Source organism: Sminthopsis crassicaudata, chromosome 2 (assembly GCF_048593235.1).
Source record: "Sminthopsis crassicaudata isolate SCR6 chromosome 2, ASM4859323v1, whole genome shotgun sequence".
NCBI lineage: Eukaryota > Metazoa > Chordata > Mammalia > Dasyuromorphia > Dasyuridae > Sminthopsis > Sminthopsis crassicaudata.
Genome location: NC_133618.1, coordinates 9,321,688 through 9,347,446, shown reverse-complemented (window position 1 = coordinate 9,347,446; position 25,759 = coordinate 9,321,688). Strand labels below are relative to the sequence as shown.

Sequence of the window (25,759 nt, the reverse complement as noted above, 5' to 3'; positions counted from 1 at the left end):
TACTTACTAGCTGTGGGACCCTGGGCAAGCCAATGAATCTCTATATGCTTCAGTTTTCTCAACTATAAAATGAAGATAACAGTAGTACCTGCCTTCCAGACTTGTTGCAAGGGTCAAATGATATCATAATTGTAAAGAGGATATAAATGTTAGTTATTATTATTATTAATCATCTAGATGATAGAGATAGGCAGACAGGATAGGTAGGTAGGTAGATAGATAGATAGATGAATGGATAGATGGATGGATAGATAGACAGATAGAATGATGAATGGATAGGTAGACAAATAGATAGATAAGATAGGAAGAAAGAAAGAAAGAAAGAAAGAAAGAAAGAAAGAAAGAAAGAAAGAAAGAAAGAAAGAAAGAAAGAAAGAAAGAAAGAAAGAAAGAAAGAAAGAAAGAAAGAAAGAAAGAAAGAAAGAAAGAAAGAAAGAAAGAAAAAATAGATGGGTAGGTAGGTGGATGGATGGATGGATGGATGAATAGATGGGGATGAATAGATAAATAGAAGGATGGATGGATAGGTAGACAGATAGATAGATAGATAGATAGATAGATAGATAGATAGATAGATAGATAGAATGAATGAATAGATGGATAGGTAGGTGAATAGATAGATGGATGGATGGATAAGTAAGTAGATAGATAGATAGATAGATAGATAGATAGATAGATAGATAGATAGATAGATAGATAGATAGATAGATAGAATGAATAGATGGATAGGTAGGTGAATAGATAGATGGATGGATGGATAAGTAAGTAGATAAATAGATAGACAGATAGATAGATAGATAGATAGATAGATAGATAGATAGATTTCTGTGTTGTATATTGGAGATAAAAATACAAGCAAAAGAAGATCTAGTTTTTGTCCTCCAGTATTCTAACAGGGGAAGACAACACATGAACAGAATATTTAAAGGTCAGAGGGCCAGATGTGGAGAAGTCCAGATGATGATGAGGGGAGCCCAGAGAGAAAATTAGTTCAGACGCTTCTTCATTGAAGGCTCCAAAGGGAAAGAGAAGGTGGAGGCCTCTTCCAGGGGAAACAAGCTGCTGGTTCCCCTCTGGGTCAGATCCTCTACCAGTCTGAAGGAGCTGTGGAGGCTGAGCTTGGAGAAGAAAAGGCTCAGGGGGAAAACAGTGTTTTCTTAAAATATCTGAATGAATATCATGCAGATTGGAGATGGAAAGGGATCATGCACTTGATGAGCTCCTACTATGTGACAGTCACTATACTAAATACTTTATAAATATCTAATGGTCCTCACAATCGATTCTGGTTTTATCTCTATTTTTCAAATGAGGAAACTGAGGTAGAGAGAAATAAAGTGACTTGCCCAGGGTCACATAGCTAGGAATATCTGAGTCCACATTTGAATTCAGACCTTCCAGATTCCAATATCAGTGCTCTACTACTGGGCTATCTAACTACTTGAAAAAGGATTAGACTTGTTCTGTCCTTGTGGGATAGACCCAAGAGCAAAGAGGCTGAATTAGGCTTGTCATGGGCCGAGAGTGGGAAGGAGGAAACCCGCTGACGGTGCAGTGGAAGCAGCTCCTCTGGGAGGCCGGAGGTTCCCTTTGTGGGGGCGTCTTCGAGCGGGGGCTGGATGACCACTCAGCGGGGATTCCCTTGGCACAAGACTTGATGAAAGCTTCCAGCTTTCAAATGCTGTGATTCTGGGCCTACTGGGAAAGCTACTGGGAAAATAATACCTGACAATGACAAAATGCTTTAAAGTCCAAAGCTCTTTGCAGGTATTATCTTGTTTCGGCCTCACGTCAAGGCAGGAATGGGTCACACGGGACAGTTTTGTTATCGTCTCCTTTGTACAGACGAGAGAACTAGGCCTTAGCCTTGCCCAGTCACACAGCTAGTTTGTTTGGGAGGTAGGATGTTGAACTCAGGCCTCTTCTGGCTTCTGGTCTAGTATTTTTTTTTCCCCATTCAATATTGGCATCCTAATCTTGATTTCTTCTCCAGGCAACTGGCGGCAGTGGTTAGAGCACCAGGTCTGGAATCAGGAAGGTCTGAATTCAAATCCAGCCTCAGATACTTTTTACCGTGTGATTCTGAACTTGTTACTTAACCTTGTTTGCCTCAGTTTCCTCATTTGTAAAATGGAATTAGCTAATATCACCTCTCTTTTAGGCTCAAGCGAGATAGTAATTACAAAGAGCTCAGCATCATAGTAGGTACATAGACATGTTAGCTATTATTGTTTATTGCTATTTTTTCCCAGGAGCCTGCTAGTGCTCTCTGAGTGGGGGCTTACTAAGTGTTTGTTGAAATGAGTGTAATGGGAAATATCCCCTTCCTGGGGGCCGGCTGCTTCATCCGTCCAGTGCAAATGACATCTCAATTCCTCCCTTCTTCCCTCCAGTGTGCATTCTAGCATAAGAGATGAGGCAGGACATGAGAGATGAAATACGGCTCCTAACAGGTGTGTCAAACAGTCAGGGAGCTGCTTCATGACGGGGTTTTGAATGAATGCATGAATAGATGAATAATTCACTTAGTGGTTGCTTAGTGTCATAATGTTGGAAGCAAACTGATACATTGACCAGGTCGGGACCCTCCATCCATGTGTCAGGCCATTGGTGCATCAGGCCTTTCTTTGGTGTCTAGGCCGGGACCCTCCATCCATGTGTCAGACCATTGGTGCATCAGGCCTTTCTTTGGTGTCTAGGCCGGGACTCTCCATCCATGTGTCAGGCCATTGGCACATCAGGCCTTTCTTTGGTGTCTAGGCCGGGACCCTCCATCCATGTGTCAGGCCATTGTCACATCAGGCCTTTCTTTGGTGTCTAGGCCGGGACCCTCCATCCATGTGTCAGGCCATTGGCACATCAGGTCTTTCTTTGGTGTCTAAGCCGGGACCCTCCATCCATGTGTCAGACCATTGTCACATCAGGCCTTTCTTTGGTGTCTAGACCAGGATCTTCCATCCATGTGTCAGGCCCTCATACCACTGCTGAAAAACTGCCTTCCACAGTCTCGTGCAATAGCTCTAAGAACTGAAAAGGCCCTCCTTCATATGGTAGCCACCCATCATTTTGTTGGAGAATTCTTTATGTCTAAGAAGGTTGGGTTTTTTGTTTCCTTCTTATGTTGCTCTCGTACCTGTCGCCATGTAAAGTCTCTGGATCCCTCCAAGCCTATCTCTCCCAACTTGAACCTCCTCTTCCATTGGAGTGGTCAGCCAGACTGAAGACAAGGAACAGCCTTTTGACTGTAGGACATCTCTGATCCCTGGAAATTGTTTTTTTTTTTTTCTCATCAAATTTGCATCTTTGTAATTCCTCTCTTCCCCCCCCCCCCCACTATCTCTGATTCTCTCTTCTGGCACTAAATAGGGCAAGGGTAATTCCTTTTGCTCTCATCCTGCCCTCTGATTCCAATCTCCCTTCTTTAAAAAACCTCTTTGATTTCTTCAAGACAATGATCATGTCCCTAGCAAAGGGGAGCACTCCCATTATAGTGGGAGGAGTGCTGGAGTCAGATCCTCATTCTGTCCCTTGCTATATATGTGACTTTAGGCACATTTTCTGATTTGTTAGGTGAGGAAAGTGGTCTCTTTTTATCTCTAAGTCCTCCATTCCTCTGATCTCCATTAACCATCCCCAGGTCCTTCACCCATTGTGTCCATGGAATGGTATTGGATCCCTTCTCCATCTGGATCTTCTTTTTCTGAATGAAAACTTCAGAGGGGGGGGGGGTCTTATTTAGGAGAAACACGTCAATTCCTTTTCAGGAAACTGAAATCATATTAGTAAAATGGATGCAAGCATTGGAGTCGAGGACATGGGTTCAAATTCTAAGTCTCCATCCCCAGATCCTTCACCCATTGTGTCCATGGAATAGTATTGGATCCATTCTCCATCTGGATCTTGTTTTTCTGAATGAAAACTTCAGAGGGGGGGTCTTATTTAGGAGGAACACGTCAATTCCTTTTCAGAAAACTGAAATTATGTCAGTAAAATGGAATGTAAGCATAGGTTCAAATTCTAAGTCTTTTACCTGTGGGACTTGGGTAAATCAGTTTCTCTCTCACTCTCTGTGGGTCTCAGTTTCCTTTTTTGAAAAATGAGAACTTAGACTGTATGATCATTCTGGAACCTCCTCGTTTTAATAATCTTTTACTTAATTTTATTTAATTAATTTAATAATCCAAGATCTGTTCCAGCATTGAATTCTATGTTCTAGAAGATCCCATCTGGCTCTGCCATTTGACGTTGTGTATTATCTCTCATTGACCGAAAAGTCCTTCAAGGCCAGAGTTATTTTGCCATCTTCCGGTCTCTCCAGCGCTCGGCGTAGCCATGTCTGTCACAACGTATGTGCTTGATAAATACTCCTCATCTCTTCCCCCTCTGACATTCTGCCTTCTTAGGTTCTCTCAGCTCAGATGTTCCGGGTTTCAAGGTCCCATCTGGCCCTAGATCTTAGATCATCCGAACTTGGATCCTCTGTTCTGAACATCTGAAAATTTACATTCAGAGGAGTCTCTCTCGATGTTGTTTTGTCTAATACCTGCCTAGGGAGAATCTGCGAGTGACATCTGTTCCTAGTGACCCTAATACTCAGCACTATATATAGAGCCTGCAGTGGCTAAGGCTGTCTTTGCATCGCCTATCCGGGCTAATGTGGAAAACTGGAGACGACGGAGAGGATGGGCCGGTGAAAGATCCGGGGCCCTGTCTCGGCAGGGTCTCTGCCTATGCCCAAACCTGGATTTTCCATAAGAAGCCATCAGGATCCTTCTCGGGGATTACTCCAACAGTTGCTTTTTTTTTGGGGGGGGGGCTGTGCAATGTATCAGAAAGCAGGTGTCTCAGTAGCTACCAACTGTCATGCAGTTGGGCCAGCCTGGACAAGAGCCTCCTTGGCATGGGCAGTTGGCACTTGGCATTAATGTTGGGAAAGCCCACACCCCCCTTAGAACTGGATTTTGGGCCACCCTCACATTCTCTCTTAGCATCTGTTTACTTTCCTCTGGTCTTAGAAGACCAGTTACAAGGCTCACTGGTATTTTGAGAGACTGACTGCCCCTAGCCGGGACCTGACTTCCCATCCTGACATTGCCCGTGCAGCTGTCATGTTGCCTCTTGGGAGGATCAGTTTCCTGATCTGTAAAATGGGAATAATAATATCGATATTCTAAGGCAAGCACCTTGTTCCCTTAATGAACTTTAGCACTTCAATAATCCCAAATATTGTTTAAAATCTCCCATGCTGAAGGATCTGTGAACAAGCTTCCATTAACACTTAATCTGGGGGCAGCTAGGTGGCGCAGTGGATAGAGCACCAGCCTTGAATTCAGGAGGACCCGAGTTCAAATCTGGTCTCAGACACTTAACACTTCCTAGCTGTGTGACCCTGGGCAAGTCACTTAACCCCAGCCTCAAAAAAAAAAAAAAAAAAAAACACTTAATCTGCCACACATTGTGTCACTGCCAAGCACTAAAACTCCAGGGCTGATCACCTGCTGCATAGTATATGGAGAATGCTAGTTACCCCTCCAACCCACCCTCTGACACTAGTTTTGGGTGACCTTAGATAAGTCACAGACTCTTTGGAACTCCATTTCCTCATCTGCAAAATCCAGGTCAGTTCAATTCAAATGATGACTTTCTGCAGAGAGGAAATGCAAATATGGCAAGATGCTCCCTGTCCTCCTGGAGATAATATTCTAATTCATCACAGAATCAATTATCGAACATCAATCTGGGAATAGTAAATATCAGTATTTCTTCAGGATTAACTATGGGCAAAGAATTGGAAGAAAAGTCCTTCCCGATTGGACCAGAATCTCCTAGGAATAGGAGTCTAGGTTGGAAGGTGCCTGCCTCAGTGTCCCCCCAGGCCACTCCCCCAACTGAGATGAGAGAACTTGCAGAGGCAGGATTTATGCCCATGTGCTCTTACCACCTTCTCCCCCTGCTCTCCCCTCGCCCCTTAGGACCATCCATCTTCAACAGGAAAAAGGCCATCCCTTTATTAGGTCAAATTCATCATTCAGAGTCTCATAGATAGTAAGTGACAAAGCCAGGATAAGCTGGCTGATAGGTGGTCCCCAGGGTTTACTGAAGAAGGAACTCTCTCTCTCCCGAGGAAGCTCATTGCACTTTCAGACAGCTTTGATCTTGGTCTGAGCACAACGATCCCTGATCTACCCAGTGATCATTCTAGCAGCCTCCCTGGGAAGAGGAAGCGAGAGGTCAGTCCGCTGTGAACTCCTGGGGATGGTGCCATGTTTGTTCTTTTTCTAGGTATCCACCGATCATCCCTTGCGCAACACGTACCAGGATGTTGCCGGGAATATAAGTCAAGTTCATTGACCTCTAGTTTGAAGACTCTTTTTCTTCCTCTGAGTTTTCTTCTTAAAAATAAATATTCCCACTTTTGTTCTTTAGCCCCTTTCCCACTGTCTTCATTTTTCAAAAACCAAAGACCACGCTGCTATCCTAAGCAAAGATAAATGCGGTAGGGATATGAAAATCACATTGTGTCGTGAGACCTGAGGGGGAAGGTCGTAACAGAGGGGGTGCTGAGGACTTGTCAAGGAAGAAACCATATTGGAATTGGGCCAAGATGGGCTCAAGAGTCAGAGATGGAGGAAGGGAGATTCCAAGGGGACCCAAAGTAGGAAATGATAGGTGCTCATGGGAGGTGGCCGAGAATTTGTTTTGATCAAAGGTTACACAAATGGTGAAAAATAGTGTGAACTAATTTTGGGCCAAGAGAGTCTCATGCTGTAGCCTGGGGGATCAGGATTTTATTTGAGGGACAGTGAAGAGGCTCTGAAAGAAGAAATCTGAGCAAGGGGTACATCAGGGAGTTTTGTCTTCTAGTCCTGGGAAAGAGAGAGGAGATCAGAAAGAGAGGAGGGCCAGGAAGACCCCAGAGGAGGCCATAAGAATGGTGAGAATGCAGAGTGGAGTGCACAAGGGGTGCTAGGCCTAACAGAGGAGTTCAAATCCTGGCTCAGGTACTTCCCAGTATATAAGTGAGTCATTGAGACTAAGTTTCCTACTTATCAAATCAGACCAATAATATTTGTAGCCCTCAGGTCATAGTATTACATGGATCAAATGCTTATCTGCATTGGGCTCCTCATCATCAGAGTTGAAATGGGCATAAAGTGAGTGGTTTGGACTGTGCTCAAGTACCCCAAATCCTCACAAGTCTTGATATTTCTGTGCCTGAGTTGGGAAAGGAACCCTGTTGCTTGGTCTGTATATCATCAGATTACTGACTGGATTCAGGTCCCTTGAAATCCTGGTCTTGGCTGTTATTACAAAAGAGGTGCTATGTGGCTCAGTCAATCAGTCACCAGCATTTATTAGGCACCCACTGTGTCAGACGCAGCTATTCGCTGTGATATAGACAATATATATTCTCACTGAGAATATATACCTTATTTTATATAAGAATATGAGAATTATAAGAATTATTTTATATAAGAAGAAATCTCTTATTTTATATAAGAATGAGAATTATAAGAATTATTTTATATAAGAATATATATATATATATCTTATTTTATATAAGAATATGAGAATTATAAGAATTATTTTATATAAGAATATATCTCTTATTTTATATAAGAATATGAGAATTATAAGAATTATTTTATATAAGAAGAAATCTCTTATTTTATATAAGAATGAGAATTATAAGAATTATTTTATATAAGAATATATATATATATATCTTATTTTATATAAGAATATGAAAATTATAAGAATTATTTTTCATAAGAATATATATCTCTTATTTTATATAATCCTCTTTTAACAGAGGATGGATGCCCTGAGACATTAGGAAGGAATGAGATTATCTCTGTGTACTGATGCTTCTCTCAGTTCCCAGAGTCACAGAAGCTCACCCTGGGAAGGAAGCTGCCCAACCTCATACCTGAAACAAGAATCCCCTTCTCCAATATTCCTGTTAGGGATTATTCAGCTTATACTTGGACCCCTTGAGAGATGATAAACTTTCTTCCTACCCAGGCAGTCCATTCAATGGTTAGATAGTTTTTTAAAAAAATAATTTCTTTCATTGAACAAAAATTTGCCTCTTTGGTACTTGCATTTTTCTGAGCTCTGCTCTGTTGGATCAAACAGAACAAGACAAATCCTTCTTTTTCGTGATACTTCTAATGTTTCTGAAAGACAAAGATCTCACTTCCCTAGCACCCCCTCCCCCAGTTCTCTGTTCTAAATAAGCATCTCCACTTCCTTGTAAAAATCTCTCCACAATAGTTGCTCCTGGTGGGAGTGCTTAGTATAAATTTATCCTGCCACTCTCTCTGGAGGACAGTCCCTCACTCAGGGATTGTTTGTAACATCTGCAGGGTTAGAAACAAACAGGTTGCCAGTTAAATTCTTGGTTTTCTTCAAAGATCGTCTAAGTCACAACCTTCTGCTTGAGACCTTTCCTCATCCCTTCCAGTTGCTAGTGTTCTACCTGCTCTCTCCCCTAGCCCAGGGTAGAAGAGATACATTGTATTTATTTTGTATAGATTTGCATGTATACATATTGTCCTTTTCTCTAAGCTGCTTGACGGCTGGGACTAATTCCTATTTGTTATTGTATCCTTTGAGCCTAAAAAAGTATCTGCTAAAAAGCAGGTACTTAAGGAGGACTCTCCAATTAACTAATTCATTGAGGGAAGAATTTCTGAGAGGCAACATGGTGACAAAAGGCAGAATAACTATGTAATAGTCTAGGAGACATTTTCTCCACCTGTGGGACCTCTGCCATGTCACTAGACTCTGTTTCCTCCCTATTAGGTAGGGCTGTTAAAACTCTTTTTTCTCAGGATCACTGAAAGAAGAGTACTTTGTAGACCATAAGGCACCCTGGAGGTGTGATCAGTATGACATAAAGGAAAAAATGTTGGCTTTAGAATTAGCAGAATGGGCCTTCAAAATCCTGCCTCTGATACAGGACAAGTCACTAAACTGTCATCAGCCTCAATCCCCTCCCTTTACATGGAGATAATAGATCTTCCAGGGTTGTTTAGAAAAGCATAAAAGATAATTTTGTAAAATGCCTTAGATACCTTAAATTACTATATGAATGAATGTGAAATATTTGTTATTAATAATTGATAGCTGCCCAATGATGGAATGAACTGTTTCAAAGGTAATGAGTTCCTCATCACTGCAGGTATACAAGCAGAATCTTGGTGAGTACTTGGCTCTTGTGGACAGGATTCCAGTTTCACATAGTAGGGCCTGTTGGGTATTATTATTTTTATTATTAAACTCTGAGATTCTGCCCAATACTGATCCCAAGGCTCCCTCACTGGACTGTCACTAAAGAGCCCTTGACTCTCTGATCCTTCAGATAGCCTGCTAATTTTTTGGCCTCTGGAGAAAGGGACGAGTCTGTGAAGCTTTTGTCAGGGGATTTGTCCTTGTTTAGAAGTTGTGGACTGCTCCCTCTGGACTCTGTATGGGGAGGTCAGTCACTGGTGCAGACTGTCCCTAGCTCTTTAACTCTCCAAAGTGAATCAGCTGGGAAGGGGAGGAGCAGGAGAAAGGAGGCTGTGGCCTAAGGCTGCAGACAGGTGGAAGACAAAGTTTCCCAGAGATCCAGTCCCTGGCTGCCATCCTTACCTGTAGGAAACCCGCTCCAGTCTAAAAGCCTCATCTTACTGGTCGCCTCCATGCCCTGCTGAGGGAGGCAGAGAGTGTCAGGCAGGCAGGAGTCAGTCCTTGAACATTTAATCTTCTCTGCTTATCAGACAGAGGGTGAGTTTGGGGGGACTCAAAGAGGGGGAAAAGTAAAAGGAGCACTACCTTTTCTCCCCATTTATGCATGAGCAAAGGGCAAGGAAAGACCTCAAACTTGAATGGACTTTTGACAGTATCTCATCCAGCCAATCCATTTTACAGGAAAGATGAGTGACTTGTTCACAGTCACAAAGTTTGTGAGTCTCAAAGGGGAGTTTGGACCCAGGTGTTCTGATGCTAGAACCAGGGTTGTTTCTATAGCCCATGGAAGATGACATCCAAAGTCACCTTGAATCCAGGTCCTCTAACTCCCAACCCATGCTTCTCCCTCCTCAATATTAATCCTCAGCATTACCTGGGCCAGTTATCACCAGTGATTTTATGGCCCTAGCCAGCTCTCGAAGGGCAGAAGAGGTAGAGAAAGTGCCACTCTTTAGTTCTAGAGGGCTTCCTCTCCCAGGGTGGTCCCAGGACTGGAGCCAAGCAGCACTCGGGCTCATCCTGAAGGGCCTTCTTTGCCTTGCTCTCTCCTAACCCCTGAAGCATGGCTGCATGCCAGGTGTTCAGTGCCCCGATTTTCCTGGTTTCAGGAACATCTGAAAGGGCCTGTGTCAGACCCAGAGGATTCATGTCCCGTTCTGGCCCAGAGAGCTTCTGAGATCGCTTTCCAGTCTGACTCTGAGATTTTCCTTCTCTTAGCCCACAACAAGTAGGACGAAAAGCCAACCCATGAATTACATCCCCTTATGTGATGTCCAGATCTGGAAAATCCTTGAATTGAAATCTGAAAGTTTACTGTTCTTCTTGTTGTTGTGTGATGAATGGATAGAGATTTTGGACTTCTGGCCTGACTCTTTTACGTTATACATGAGGAAGTTGAGGGACTTGCCCAAGGTCACACAGATCAACTACATCTGAGGCTGGATTCGAATTTGAATCCCGTTCCTCTGACTCCAGAGCTGTCACTCTTTCTGCTTCTCGGCTTGAATACATTAAGGAGAACTTATCTCTTGTGTTCATGTCTTTTCTAAGTCTAAGAGAGAACCCTCTACTTGATGCTTTTCTTCACAGGATTCTTTTTTCTTCCCTAGATTTTAACTCTTTTGTAACTCTGCTTCCTAGCTCTCAGATCCTCAGCAAGGGGCCCTTTTACTTCGAGATTGTATCTCTCTCCCAGGGTTCCAGACGTGCTAATTCAGCCACATTCTGCCCTGGATTGAGCACCACCGGACCACTGTCTAGTTCTGACTCTAACCTTTATCTCTGACTCTATTTCCCCATCTGTAAAATGGAGTAATAATGACATCTCTGCATTCCATTCCAGCTCTGGGATAGTAGCATCCTCTGAGCCCCTCCTCCCGTATCCCAAGAACCCTGATAGTCGGAGGTCACCTTCTGCCCTCCGGCCTGTAAGTGGAGCCTCGCTGGGATCACATGGGGGATGGAGAGAGAGAACAGACACTTGCTTTCTCTCTTTAGACAGATTTTATCAAATAATGGAATCCTTGTCGTTCTTGTAATAGACCTTGGCCCTTCTGTGACAGAGCAGGGGATTACCCATGTGCCCAGGAGGTGAAGCAGCCAGAATTTCAACAGCATTCCTCCTCCCTTTGGCCTGGCTCACATCCTGTCAGAATGGGGGCCCTGCGCAGGCCCTCTGTGACCGTCGGGTTTCCTCCCCATTCCTGTCATCCAGATTTGGTGGGACCCTCACCTTAAAGGGCAAGTGTTTGAGTCCACCCTGATCTGCTCTCTGTCACACAGTTTCTGGCAGCCGGGCAGCAGCAGCATCCCTCCAGCTGGCCTCCTCGGCCTTCTTGGACTCACAAAACTCAGCAGGTAGAGGCTCGCAGCCAGTCAGACCACACCAAAGGAACCTCCGCTATAAAATAATTATAAAGCCCTTCCCTGCCTCAGAAGGTGTTATTTCTTTTCTGCTTGGACACCTCGAGTGAGGGGAGCCTATCACCTCTTGGGGCAGCTCAGAATTGTGGGAAAGTTTGCTTCTGCACATCAGTCTAAATCGTTCTCTGAAACTTGTATCCATTCTCCTACTTCTGTCTTTTGGGATCTAGCAAGATAAATCTAATCCTTCTACCATGTGACATCCCTTAAATAATGGAAGACAGGGCAGCTAGGTGGCGCAGTGGATAGAGCACCAGCCCTGAAGTCAGGAGGAGCTGAGTTTGGTCTCAGACAGACTTCCTAGCTGTGTGACCCTGGGCAAGTCACTTGACCCCAATTGTTTCAGCAAAAAAGCAAATAACGGAAGATGGCTAACATGTCACCCTGACACTTTTCCATCCAACTTCCACCCATTCTTTCGAAATTCTCCTTCTGTGCTCCTGAGAAAATCATCCCTCTGCGTGCTGACTGCTCCCTCTCTTCTCTACTGCTCAGGGGCTAAAGAAGGAGGTGGGCCTTCTCCTGGTCATGGCCAAACGCTTCCCATCCCATGGGTCTTATCTTCACCTTATCTGTTAGTTAGAGCTGCCTCCTACCTGCGCCGACCTTCAGGCTTCCTGCTTTTAGCTATTGCCTTGGCAGCCTCTTGGTTGGTCTCTTGTGATAGCGACTCTTTCCTTCCTTGGCTTTGCAGACAGAGCCCCTTCCCAGGTGCATTAGGGACTAGGTCTCCCCGTGCATCACTCAGCACAGTGGCTGTTACCCAAGGTTTTCACTTCCGGTATGTTCTCCAGAGTTGGCGGCCCATCCAGGAGGATGTCAGCTCTCCGAAGGCCTGTCTTGGCTCCTCGCATCCCCAGTGCTCAGAGCAGAGCTTGGCTCGTAACGACAAATAAACACTCGTTCATTCACTCCTTTATTCATCCCCATTTGGCCCTGGAGAATGGCTCTGCTTATGGCAAGCTGTGTCAGATTGTTCAGACGGTTTCCCCTCCTACGTCTCAGTTTCCTTGTCTGTCAAATAGGGTCAGTTGGGACTCTACAACTTGGGGGGGGGGACTCCCAGCTCAAAATCTGTGCTCCTCTATGATCCTGTAGCACTTTAATCAGATAGGATTTCAGATTTAGGGCTGGAAAAGAACTTTGAACTCATCTTCCAGCCCCTTAATCTTCTCCAGAAGACAATTGAGGCCCGGGGAGGGAAACTGATTCTTTTCGAGGTCACACAAGTAATCACAGCAAAGCAGAGGCTTGAAACCATTTCTCTTGGTTACCAATTCCAAGATCCTCCCAGGTTATTTTCTTGAGAGGAAAATGGCCATTTTATAGATGAGAACACTGAGGCCCGAGGCAGGGTGATAGTTTGCCCTGGATTACAGGAAGTCAGGAATAGAGTGATTTGAGTCCTCTGCCCTTGCATCCTGAGCCCTTTCCTCCACCCAGAAGAATTTCTCAGATCTCTGGACTCACCCACTCGGCTTCCTTCAGGGCAAAGGAAGCCTGGAGGGCTCTGGTTAATTTTGAATGAAATTCTGAATCACCTTTGCTGCTTCTCCCCGGAAAAGAGCTATTTTCAGTCACAGGATCCAGTGGAGAGATGGAGGGAGGGAGGGAGGGAGAGATGGATGGAGGGAGGGAGGGAGGGATGAAGGGAAGAAGGAGGGAAGGAGGGTGAGAGGAAGAGAAGCCTTAACCAATCCTTTACACCTTTGGGGCTTTAATGATTTATGGAAAAGTGACATGCGCTCGGGAGTGTTGGCAGTGTTGGTGGCAGGGTGTAATTTCACTTGTGAAAGGCTTTTGTAATCACAATTAAAGAGGGGAAATCTTATTCCAGACTCCAGCTTGGAGAGCGCTGTAAACAATCCAAGGCGCAGGGGGAGGCAGAAACGAAAGCCCATTTTCCCAAGGACTGGTAGCTAGCCTTTGATAGAGCTTGAACTGGAGCCATCCATTCGTTCGGTAGGCATTTATTAAGCACCTACTATGTGCCAAACACGGGATTGCTATTTCTTAGACTGAACCTGAGATCTTCTTGATATCTCTCTTCCAATAAGGAAATTCCTTCAATCAATGCAGAGTGACACCCCCCCTCCCCGCCCCTAATAGGAAGTAATATTTGTACAGCCTTAGCACATAGTGGGTGCTTTAGATGCATGGATCCCTCCCTTGCACCTAATAGGAAGTAATATTTGTACAGCCTTAGCACATAGTGATAAGCTTGAACTGGAGCCATCCATTCGTTCGGTAGGCATTTATTAAGCACCTACTATGTGCCAAGCACAGGATGGCTATTTCTTAGACTGGACCTGAGATCTTCTTGACTTTATAGGCATGAGTCCTTTCCCTTCTCCTGGAGGGCTTAGAATCTTGTTGGGGTCAATGAGAGGTCCCAAAGAGCAGATTTAGAGGTTGAAGGACCCTCCAGAGGACCTCTTTTCTTACTTCCTCATTAGCACATAGTGGGTACTTTATATAGACAGGTACCTCCCCTGCACCTAATAATAGCACATAGTGGGTACTTTATATGATGTTTATATAGCCTTAGCACATAGTGGGTACTTTATAGGCATGGGTCCTTTCCCTTCTCCCAAATGGGCTTAGAGACTTGTTGGGTACAACAAGAGGTCCCAAAGAGCAGATTTAGAGGTTGAAGGACCCTCCAGAGGACCTCTTTTCTTACTTCCTCATTTTATAGATGAGAAGATGGAAGATCTGTCCAAGGTGGAATTTGAACCTAAGACTCCTGCCTCACAGGCTAACTCTCTGCCTCCCCAGACTGCTTCTCTGGGCTGTGCTGGGGCTGGAGAGACAAACCAGGAAACAGTCCCTGGCCTCGTAGAGTTTATATTCTCCTGGAGGGAGCGAATGTAAGATAGGCTGAACATGGTTTGGAGTGTGGCCTTGTGACACTCATGGTCCTGACAACTCTGAAAGCCTCCTTCTTCTCTGCCAGTGAAGTCACAGGTCTGGGTGAAATGCAGTCATTTGAGTCAGGCTCTTCTCACGACCAAGGGAGCGGATCCTCTGACCCACCCTCACTTGTCATCTTGCTCCCCGAGACTAGAAGCTAGGTGGTTAGCTAAACAGGGAGGACACAAAGCAAGGCAATATCAGCCTCCCCTCTCCCCCATCCCCTCAGGAAGCTTCCCCACTGGTTAGTGTCTCTGCTGATCTTGCTGGGAGTGCCTGTGGGATGAATTCTCCCCCAGCCAGGTTTCTGCTCACTCTGTGGCCCCTGCCATTCCCTATACGCTTGAAGGGACCTCCTTGCTTCCTTCAGTTGTCACCATCCTTCAGGGCCCAGCCTCGGCCTGCCTCCTTTCCCTGCCTGTTCTAGCCCACAAGCTCTCAGGACAAGAAAGCATAATGAAAACTTCAGCATCCAAAGTGCTGAGGGTCTGTGGAGTCTCCCCCCCCACACACACACACACTCTGGCGTATGGGAGCCTCCTCCCAGCCCCAGGAGCTTGGCGCCTTAGGGGCTCTGCTCCTGGCTTTACTGTCAATTGTAAGGGCTCAGATTTGAGCCCAGGTCTGCAGATTCCAAAGCTAGTGTTCTCTTGGGAAGGAAGGAAGGAAGGAAGGAAGGAAGGAAGGAAGGAAGGAAGGAAGGAAGGAAGGAAGGAAGGAAGGAAGGAAGGTAGGCAGGAAGGAAAGGAGGGAGGAAGGAAGGAAAGAAGGAAAAAAGGAAGGGAGGAAGGAAGGAAGGAAAGGAGGAAGGAAGGAAGGAAGGAGGGAGGGAGGAAGGAAAGAAGGAAAGAAGGAAAAAAGGAAGGGAGGAAGGAAGGAAGGAAAGGAGGAAGGAAGGAAGGAGGGAGGGAGGGAAGGAAGGAGGGAGGGAAGGAAGGAAAGAAAAAGAGAGGGAGGGAGGGAAAGAAGAAAAGAAGGAGGATAAGAGAGAAGGAAAGAAAGAGGGGAAGGAAGGAGATGAAAAGGAGGGAAGAAAGGAAGGAGAGAAACTAGGAAGGAGGAAGGCAGGCAGAGAGGAGAGGATTTACATTTAAATCCCAGCTGTGCAGTTATTAATAACTATGTGCTGTTGATAGCATGCTCTGTGTACCCTTGAGCAATCCACTTAACCCTGGCTTCTCCCTCGGCTTGACTTCTATAACTTCCTGGGCCCTGCCTGATCTAAAGGAGAAACTTCCCGCCCCCCCCCCCCCCCCCCAGCAGACTTAAGCAGAGCCCGAGGAGCCGGAAGAGATCTGTGGCCCTAAAGCCTGCGAGGAGCCCCAGGGCTGACAGGCAGCAGGATTCTGCTCCTGGCTTCTGTGGAGCTTGGTGCCCTGCCCGAGCCCTCCCAGAGCATCTCTAGGAGGATGTGGAGAAGAACCTTGGGAGTCCCACTGGCCCCGTGCCCACCAGGGTGCCAGGGATGGCAGAGGGGCCTGTGAAGGGGCTTTCGGGGTCCCCGTGAGAGCCCCGTTCAGCCTGGGTGCTCTGCCTGGCTGAATGGCATATTGATCAGCCCTCAGAGCGGCTTTGTTTTTCTTGGGCTTCCCTGTCTGTTTCCATGGAGATGGCCACGCATTTCCGGCGGAGGGCCCGGGCCACCCTGTGACTGCGCCTCTGTGCTTCCATTCAGCACCATGGGAAGGCATTCATGGGCAGAGCTGAGGCCCCCTCCTCCCCCTTCCAGAGCCGAGTGTGCTGGGGGTGCGGGGCGTGTGTGCTGTGAGTGATGTATGTGTGTGAGTGGGACTTCTGTGTGTGCTACGTGTGAAAGAGTGGGATGTGTGTAATGTGTGTGTGTGGTATCTCGTGGTGTGCATACGTGTGTACATGTGAGTGTGTAAGAATGGGGGGGCAAGCTCATCCCTCCCCTTCCTCAGGTTAGAAAAACGGAAGCTTTTGTGCTTTTTAATCAGTGACCAGACAGATGGATTTCCCCATCCCCACGTTATAACCTGGAAGAGCAGCAGAGGCCTGGTGCTAAGCCGGGAGCGGGGACCCTTGGGCAAAGTCGGAAGGGGGCTTGACCCCGGGACTGGCAACCGGACTCAGAACTTGCGTGACCCGGTAGTGTCAGATGGACACCCCGGCAACGGGCAGAATCTTACCCTAGAGGCTTGGCTTGAAAGTGATTGTCATTGGGAACCAGAGTATGTTCCCTTTACCTTAGAACACAGAATAGAAAACTTGGCCGGAGAATAGAGAACATTGCCAGGGAGTGACTTCAGAATATGGAACTTTAAAACAGGGCATAGAATGTCAGAGCTGCAGAGGTCTAGAACGTAGACTGTCCTGCTAGGGGAGACCTTAGAAGACAGAATCCTAGAATATAGAAAATAAAATGTTATAGCCGAGTTCCTTGTTAGCTTAGACCACAGAACTGAAGACCTAGAATTTAAAATGTTAGAGCGAGGCTGGACCATAGAACAGAGAATGTAGAATGTCAGGGCCAGAAGGGACCTTGGAACATGGACTGTCATCCACCCAGTGCCCTTCCCCTGCTTCCCCCTCCATCTGTCATAGAGATGAGGGGCCAGAGGGCAAAGGCCTTGCTGGGCTTAAATGGCAAACGAGACCTCCCCTTGGGTCTCTTGCTGTCTAGGTAGAGGCCATTTCTTCTACGCGGTTGAACTTGCTCATTTCTCCTGTTCCTGATGGATTGATGTAAACAAGAACAGGATGTTTGCTAAGCAGAGAAGGGGCAGAACAAATGACCTCTGAGTGTGAGAAGCGAGCCCTGCCTCCTCCTCCATCCCCTGTCTTCTCCCTCTCCCTCATTCCGGCTTGTTCTTCGCATTTGGAGCAGTAGCAGGCGCAGGAGGGGAGATCGGCCTCTCGCCCAGCAGTGAGGGCACGCACATGAGCCGGGCATGTGGCAGGCTTGCCATGTCCATGCTCTGGAAGCCCGTTGTGTCTCTCTCATACTTGCCTTATGTCTGAGGCTTGAAGGGGAAGCCAAGGGAGGGATGGGCCCATGGGACAGCCAGTGTGCTGGGAGGGCTTAGAAGGAAGGGGCAGGGATGGGGAGCGGCCAGTTTCAGGGAGAGTTTCCAATAATCACAAATGGGCTATTTCCATGTATTAATCGGTGCAAGGGAGGAGGTTATTTATCCTTTTAGAGCAGGGAAGGGCTTGGATCGTCCCACTGCAGATGGGCAGAATCTTCGGATTTAAGAGAAAGAAAAAATCTCCAGAGCAGCTCTGGCCCAGAGGAACCCCCCACTGGTCCATGGGACAGCGCCACTTCTCCCCCAAGTTTGTCCTGACAAATCGGTCCCTTCCCATTCCTCCGCTTCTGCCTTCCGTGTCCAAGGATGATGCAGCCAGTGTCTCTCCCACGTGGCAGCGCTGGCAGTCCTTGGGGTCACCACATGCTCCCTACGGCGACATCGCCCAAGGAGCCCCGGGTCCTCACGTGACAAGACCTCAAGTTTGGACTCAATCAACAGATGAGCATTGCTTGGACCAATTGCATTGAAATGCAATCTTTCTTTCTGGGTCTTTTTGTAACATTTTCATTTGTCTTCTCAAGGACTTGACTAAGAATCCAAATGCTATCCCCATTGACAAAGGCTTCCTTTCTCACTGAGCCTGCCACAGGCAGTGTGGAGCAGGGGAAATTCAGACCCTGGCTCTTCCTAAGTGCTTGTATCACCTTGTGTCACTCTCCCCAACAAGCCTCAGTTTCCTTATCTGTACAATAAGGAAGTTCAATGACCTGACTTTGAAAATCTGTCCCCACTCTACATCTAGAGTCCTGGAAAGCTTTTGAGTTGGGATTCTTACATGGTTTTTTTCCTAACCAGAAATCCTGCATGGCCTCAGTGGCTCTGCCTGCCTGGGTTCCAACCCTGGCTTTGCCATTATCGCCAGGTCCCTGACCCTCCTGACTGGCCACAGTTTTTTCATCAAAAAAAAAAAAAAGACAGTAGGCCACATGAGGTCCAAACCAGGAAGACCGAGTTCAAATCCAGCTTCAGACACTTCCTAGTTGTGTGATCCTGGGCAAGTCACATAATCTCTATTTGCCTTAATTTCCTTATCTGTGAAAATCAATAATAGCTCCTATTCCAGACTTATTGGGAGAATCAACTGAGGTAACAATTGTAGAGCTCTTAACACAATGCTTGGCTCATAGTAAGTGTTACGTAATTGTCAGCTGCTTTGGTTAGTATCCTTATGATTTCTCCATTCCCGTGGTTGGTTTAAGGGTGAGGATGCCTTAGCACCAGAGAGCAGAACAGCCATGGACACTTGAGGAAGGATTTAGGTTTAATCTGTCTGATGCTGCTTAACACATCTGGCCTAGTCCTATTTTTATGATCTATTTAGCCAGGGGTTGGGGGTGGGATCTGGATATTTAGAGTCTATAGCTTCTCTGTGCCCAGTAGTAGATAGATAGCTAGACAGGCAGATGGATATTAGATACTTTTATATATTATATAATTTTATATATAATAAATGCATTACACACATATGTGTAAAACATTATGTATCTGCAGTGAATTCCCAAAAAAAGCCTACAGAAGCATCCGATTGAGTTCCTTCTTTTTCAAGAGAAAAGAATGAGACATGAGAAAGGAAAGGATTTGTCCATAGTTCTGGAGCCTCATTGGTTCAGAGGTAGCCCCGGGAGCCAAATCTCCCAACTGCGCCAATAAGGAATGGAGATCCTCATTTTATGTTTACGTGTAATCCACTGCTCATTTTAAGATCCATCTCTTAACACACATCTCTTAAGAACAGCTGTATAGAAGAAATTTTCTAGATGCTAGGGATTTCCCTCAAAGGGAAATAAAAATTAGTTCCTACTTTAGGGAGGTAACATATGTATATATATATATATATGTGTGTGTTTATGAATGTATAAAGATGTGTAGACATGCGCAATGCAATTTCATATATGAAATATGTATGTATAAATACAAATATATATAATATTATAAATATATTATACCCACAGCATCTATATTTAAGTCTCTCTCTATATATTAGGGAGGCAAGATGTGTGCATACACATGTATATGTATGAATGCGGATACAGATGTGTGTATGCAGATATAATTTTATATACATAAATATAATCTGTATTATATTATGTACTTATTTGTCAGACTGACTGATTTGTCAGACTTGGGTTGTCAACCAAAGTTTCCTCATCTGTAAAAGAAGCGGGTTAGGCTGATTGGTCTCCGAGATCCCTTGAAGGTAGATCCAGGATCTCATGTCTTCTTCCTGTCAATAACAATGTTTTTGTTCATCTGTGATTCCTGTAGCTTTGTATTGTGATTTCTCTATGTGGCTCCTTTGGGACGTCCCCTGGAGTCTTCATCTGGAGCCTCTCTGAACTGGCAATGCCTTTAGCTGAAATTGCTCAAGTTACAATGATCTCTGAAATTGTTAGCTCTTTAAGAGTAGGGACTGTCTTTTTTCCTCAGTTCTTAGCACCGTGTCTAAGTTTGTTGACTGACTATACTGGCGAGTATGAATTCTGGTGAATCCTGTTAAATCACCGAGGCTTCCTTCAGTGTCCTGGTGATGGATGGGGATTCTGCTGTCTCAGAGCTAGCTAAGTTCAGCCTCTCCCTGAAAGCATGTCCCTGAAGCTTCTGGGAATTAGTGGGCCAGAATGGCTCCACACAACTATATGTGGTTCTAGTGATACAAAGATAAAAAAATGACAGTTCTTGCCCTCAAGGAACTTAAAATACATTGTCTTCTAAAAATTTCCAGCCACCTTTTTTCGCAAGCATACAAAAGAGCTCATGAGGTCTTGAAGGACCCGCTAATGCATGTATTCACATTTTTACGTATTTTTATGAAAGCATCAGTGATGTCTGATCCAGTTGCCAAGGTTTACCTTGCCAGAGGATCCTGTAGAACTACTGACTCTTGTTAGCATTTAAGCCATTTTCTGGGTACCTGTGGGGAGGCAGAAGGTTGTACATTACTCATGTATATATTTCTTCAATAGAAGCGTGTCTTGAGGTTTTGTGAACTTGCTAAGTGGATGGATGGATGGATGGTTGGTTGGATGAATAATGGATAAATGGATGGATGGATAGATGAATAGATGGATAGATAATAGATAAAAGGTAGATGGATGGGTGGATAAGTAGATGGATGGAATATGGATGGTGGAGAAAATGGATGGATGATAGATGATAGATGGATGGATATCTGAATGGTTGAATTGATGGATGGTGGATGACAGATAAATGGATAGATAATAGATAAATAGATGGGTAGATAGATGGAAGGATAAATAGATGGACAGATATAGACAGAAAGATAGACTATTTCATGATAGTTTTTAATGCTATGTATTATTTTTTTAGGCCTTTAAATACATTATTATAAAAAAAAAGATCCATAGGCTTCAGTAAGGGAGGGTCTATACCATGATACAAAAAAGGTGAAGGGCTCCTGTTCTATGGCGTCATTCCATCAAGAGGAACAGGAAGTAGGTGAATTTTGAATTTAGGGAAGGCAGGTCTGGAATGGAAAAAGTACTAGATCAGGACTCAAGGAGTCAGGGTTTAGAGTCCAGCTTGTCCTGAGTTGTGTGAACTTGTACAAGTCACTGCTGTTCTTTCTGTGCCTCAGTTTCTTCAGCTGTAAGATGGAATATTGGGAATTCATATTGTTAAATCTCCTTTGACTAGACACATAGCACAACTCAGGGAGAAAGAGACGGATACAGAATATGAGAATTTTATAACTTTTTACTTTCACTTGGGAAACAAGATAGTATTTACTAAATGAGATTTATAGGAGGTGCAACCTATACATTTCATTGTCAGCTTTGTTTAAAACAACAACAAAAAAATTGAGTACTCAGTACTAAAGGGTGAAGAATTGTGTATTGGGGGATGGAGGAGAGGGTTGTTGATTAAACACCCTCAAAACTATTAAGCTAATTCAGGAAGGGAATGGACAAGTCATTTTTCCCAGTAAAAGAATTGCAAGGAATAGTTCAACTCCACATTGTAGTTTAAACCCTGCTACTTATTGTCTTTGTAACACCTGTCACCTTTCCTCTTCAAACCTCAGTTTGATCATCTGTAAAACGATCAAGTTGATGAGGTGATCCATAGGATAATCTCCTGTGTCTCAACAGTCACTGGCTTAGACCCCTCCAACCATAATGCTTGATAGTCTTTATTGATAAGACCCATTTTGGTTCTGCTCATCTATGTTCAAAGGGATCTTCTTCTCTTGTCTTACTTTCTAAATTTTCTCCCATCTCTAATATTCTATATCCTGGTTCTAGCTTCATTCTGGTTCTGATATCATATGTTTTAAGATTCTCCTTTTTTTTTTTATTCTAAGGACATCTTCTGACTCTAATGGTCCTTGTTGAAAGTTTTCTTGGGGCATTTTTTTCTCTGATGTTTTCTGTTCCAAATTTCTTTCCTTCTTGACATGCTTAGTCTTGAGTTTTACAGCTCTACCCTTCTCTCTTTTTGACATTCCCTGCTCTAAGGTTCCTCTATGCTTGGATGTTCAAGAATAATGGGCTGACTCTTTGGTTTGCATTGTGTTGTATTAGATAGGTAGATAGATGATAGATAGATAGATAGATAGATAGATAGATAGATAGATAGATAGATAGATAGATAGATAGATAGAAGGAATAGATGGATAGGTAGATAGGTGGATGGGTGGATAAGTAAGTAGATAGGTAGATAGATAGATAGATAGATAGATAGATAGATAGATAGATAGATAGATAGACAGAGATGGATAGATAGATAGATAGATAGATAGATAGAATGAATAGATGGATAAGTAGGTGGATAGATGGATTGATGGATGGATGGATGGATGGATGGATAAGTAAGTAGATAGATAGGTAGATAGATAGATAGATAGATAGATAGATAGATAGATAGATAGATAGATAGAGATGGATAGATAGAGAATGGAATCACTATTAAGAAAGAGGTCAAGGTGCATATGTACTGTCAAAAAAATGTTATAATTATAAAATAAAATAAAAATTAAAAAAAAAAAAAAAAAAGAAAGAGGTCAAGGTTGTAATGTATTCATTCCAGTCCATCAGTTACGGGTTCACGGGGGATGACCCATTTCGGGCTATGATTAACCCCCACTCCAATCTCTTCATTCTGTTGCTCTTTTCCAGAGGTTGCTCACCTCTCTGCCTCTTTTCCTTCCCCTCTCTCTGCAGGACTAGAGTAAAGCTTGAGAGTCTGGAAGATGCGTATATCTTGCGAGGTGGTGACGATTCCCTGTCCGACAAGCACGGGTGCCCGGCCTACGTGAGCCCTGAGATCCTGAACACGAACGGCAGCTACTCTGGCAAGGCCGCGGACGTTTGGAGCCTGGGCGTCATGCTCTACACCATGCTGGTCGGACGCTACCCTTTCCATGACATTGAGCCCAGCTCCCTCTTCAGCAAGATCCGGCGGGGCCAGTTCAACATTCCCGAGACTCTGTCCCCCAAGGCGAAATGCCTTATCCGTAGCATCCTGCGGCGGGAGCCCTCCGAGCGGCTGACCTCACAGGAGATTCTGGACCATCCTTGGTTTTCCACAGATTTTAACGTCTCAAATTCGGGATATGGTGCTAAGGAAGTATCTGACCAGCTGGTGCCGGATGTGAACATGGAGGAAGATTTGGACCCTTTTTTTAATTGAGCACACTTAAAGACTCAGTGTTTAGAAGGTACGCGAGTCACATGAAGGATCCCTTCTTGACTGAGTTCTACCGCCCACCCACGTCGGCCTAGCTTGGTAGTAAAAGAGGGACACGCTCACGAGCTGCTGGGTCCGAGGAAGGAAGCTCCGCCGTCCGAGAGCTGCCCCGCTCCGCCACGTGTAACGCGGGGGGATAACCGAGGCTGGGGTGGGGTGGGCCGGGGCAGAACTCTGCTAGCGGGGTAGATCGATGGGAGCAAAGGCAGGAGGGAGACTCCCCTCGACGTACCTTGGCTCCAAGGAGATGGCGCATGGCGACTCTCAGTTCCGGGGCAGCTCTCCACCACTCCCGTTTGTGTTTTGTTTTGCAGATCTCGGTGGGACGGGAACTTGCTTTTCTCCTTTTTTGCCTCAGACACACATCTTGGCATCGCACTGTTAGTATTTAATTCCTCGTCATCTATTCAGGGAGGGGACAATTGGCTGACGATTTTTACTTTTCAAGAATACCAACCAACCTGGCGATAACTAAAACGGGACTCGCTCCAGAAACTGGTGCAAAAACGGTCTGGCGTGTGAAAAGCGGGTGCTAAAATTGAACACAGGAGGAGCTCAGCTCACGGGGGATTGATTTCTCGTGAGGCAACTGGTTCACCTTCACGTCAGGAGCGGACACTCGGGTGCCTCTCTCCTTTAGCAAACCCCTCTGTTCTGTGTTGAATGAACGGGAAATCGCAAGAAGCTCTTTGGACTCTGCAGTTCCAGGAGCATTACCGCTACAAGAGCTAATTATTGTTTTTTAATAGAAAAAGAGAGGGATGTTGAGAAAGGAGACTGGAGAGGGTATTGAGGAAAGAGGTTGGGAACGTGAACTTCCCTGTTTTTCTGGGCTTATTATTAGCAAAAAGGCCAGAGAGAACAGGAAGTTGTGAAGTCCCTGTGGGACTGGCCTAGCTCTGCCTCTTCTCCAGGCCGCGGTCTCCTTCTCCGTAATAAGAGGGTGGTTGCTAAAGTCCCTTCCGACTCTTACCATCCTGAGTTCCAGGTTCCCTCCCGGGTCTCCCATTGGACTCTTCTGTGATTCTCAGCGTCGGGTTTTGACACAACGGCATCGCGACTGGTTGGCCCCAGGATAAAAGCCGGGGCTCATCCCTGGCATCTCGGGGAGAGGAGCCCGGCCCTGGCTGAGCTCGTCGGCTCCCCCACTGGAACGGGTGCGGTTTCTGCTTCGGAACGGCAGCCGTCATCCTCACGCTCAACAGAGAGGAAAGATGCACCTTCCTTTTGTATCCTATTGTCTGGAATCACTCTATTTATTAAGGAAAAAGTCACAGTTGGGATAGATTAATGCCAGTATGTCAATTACGGGTTCACCGGGATGACATGTTACATGCTGTAGCTCCCGATTATCCCTTTTTTTCTTTTTTCCTTCCTGCGTTCAGCTCTTCGTCCCCGAAACGCCGGTTTCTTTGGCTTTCCTAGGTAGCGAGCTCCCTTTGATTTAGCCTGCCAGCCCCCCGCCTTTCTCTCGCTGTATGATAAGGAACTCCCTCGGCCTCCGTCTTTGTATTTCCAGTCCGTACCTCATTGTTGGGACTTGACTGCCTGTGTGTGTGCTTTGTGAAATGGTCACATTTTCTGGGTAGGTAACACGTGGACTCTCTAGGATGTAAATGTTACTTGAATTTGTGTTTTGTCAGAGTTTGTGGCATGTACGTGCAGATGCTTGGATGCCGCCGACCTGCCCGGCAGGATATAACACGGTCACACTCACAAGACAACGGTTCCCAGGAGACAGAGCTGCCGCCCACCTGCCCTCGGATTCATTTTGGTCACTGAGACTCTTTAAGGAGGATTGTTTTATTTTATTTTATTTTATTTTATTTTTTACATTCTGAAGATGGTGCTGTGTCAAGAAGGACCTTTTTTTTCTCCCCCGTTTGTTTGTCTGTCTGGTTTCTCCCTCCCCCATCCCCACCCTGCCTCATTTTTTTAAAGTCCCCTGTAGGAAGAAAGATCGATGATGTGCATGGCGGGGCTCTCCACCCTCTGGTGCTTTGTCACGGATTTCGATTTCATGTTTTTGTCCTAATCTCTTCAATAAATAAAATTGTGCATATTTAACTAAAAGCATGGACTGGGCTGACCGACTCCATTCTCTCTGTGTCCGTCTCATGGGCTCGCACGCCTGGCCAGCTACTCGAGAGCTTCGGGAGGGGGGAAAGGCTGGTTTTTCTCCCTCTCCAATGTCTCCCAACACGATCCATTTAAGAAACACTAGTTTAAAATGCCAGATTCAGGGCAGCTGGGTAGTACAGTGGTTAGAGCACCAGCCCTGAAATCAGGAGAACCTGAGTTCAAATCTGGTCCCAGACACTTAACACTTCTTGGCTGTGTGAACCTGAGCAAGTCAATTGAACTCCAATTGCCTAAAAAATAAATAAATGAATAAATGAATAAATAAATAAATAAATAAATAAATG

The 25,759-nt window shown here is 45.2% G+C and overlaps 1 protein-coding gene across 1 annotated transcript in view; it reads left to right on the top strand.

Annotated features, from left to right (window-relative positions):
* The window catches only part of TRIB2 (tribbles pseudokinase 2), a 38,395-nt gene extending 12,989 nt beyond the window's left edge, over positions 1-25,406 (top strand). The window contains exon 3 of the mRNA XM_074285420.1: positions 22,808-25,406. Coding sequence (XP_074141521.1) covers positions 22,808-23,276 — 469 coding nt within the window. The 3' untranslated portion in view covers positions 23,277-25,406. The remainder of the gene's footprint in view (positions 1-22,807) is intronic.
* The last annotated feature ends 353 nt before the right edge of the window (positions 25,407-25,759 follow it).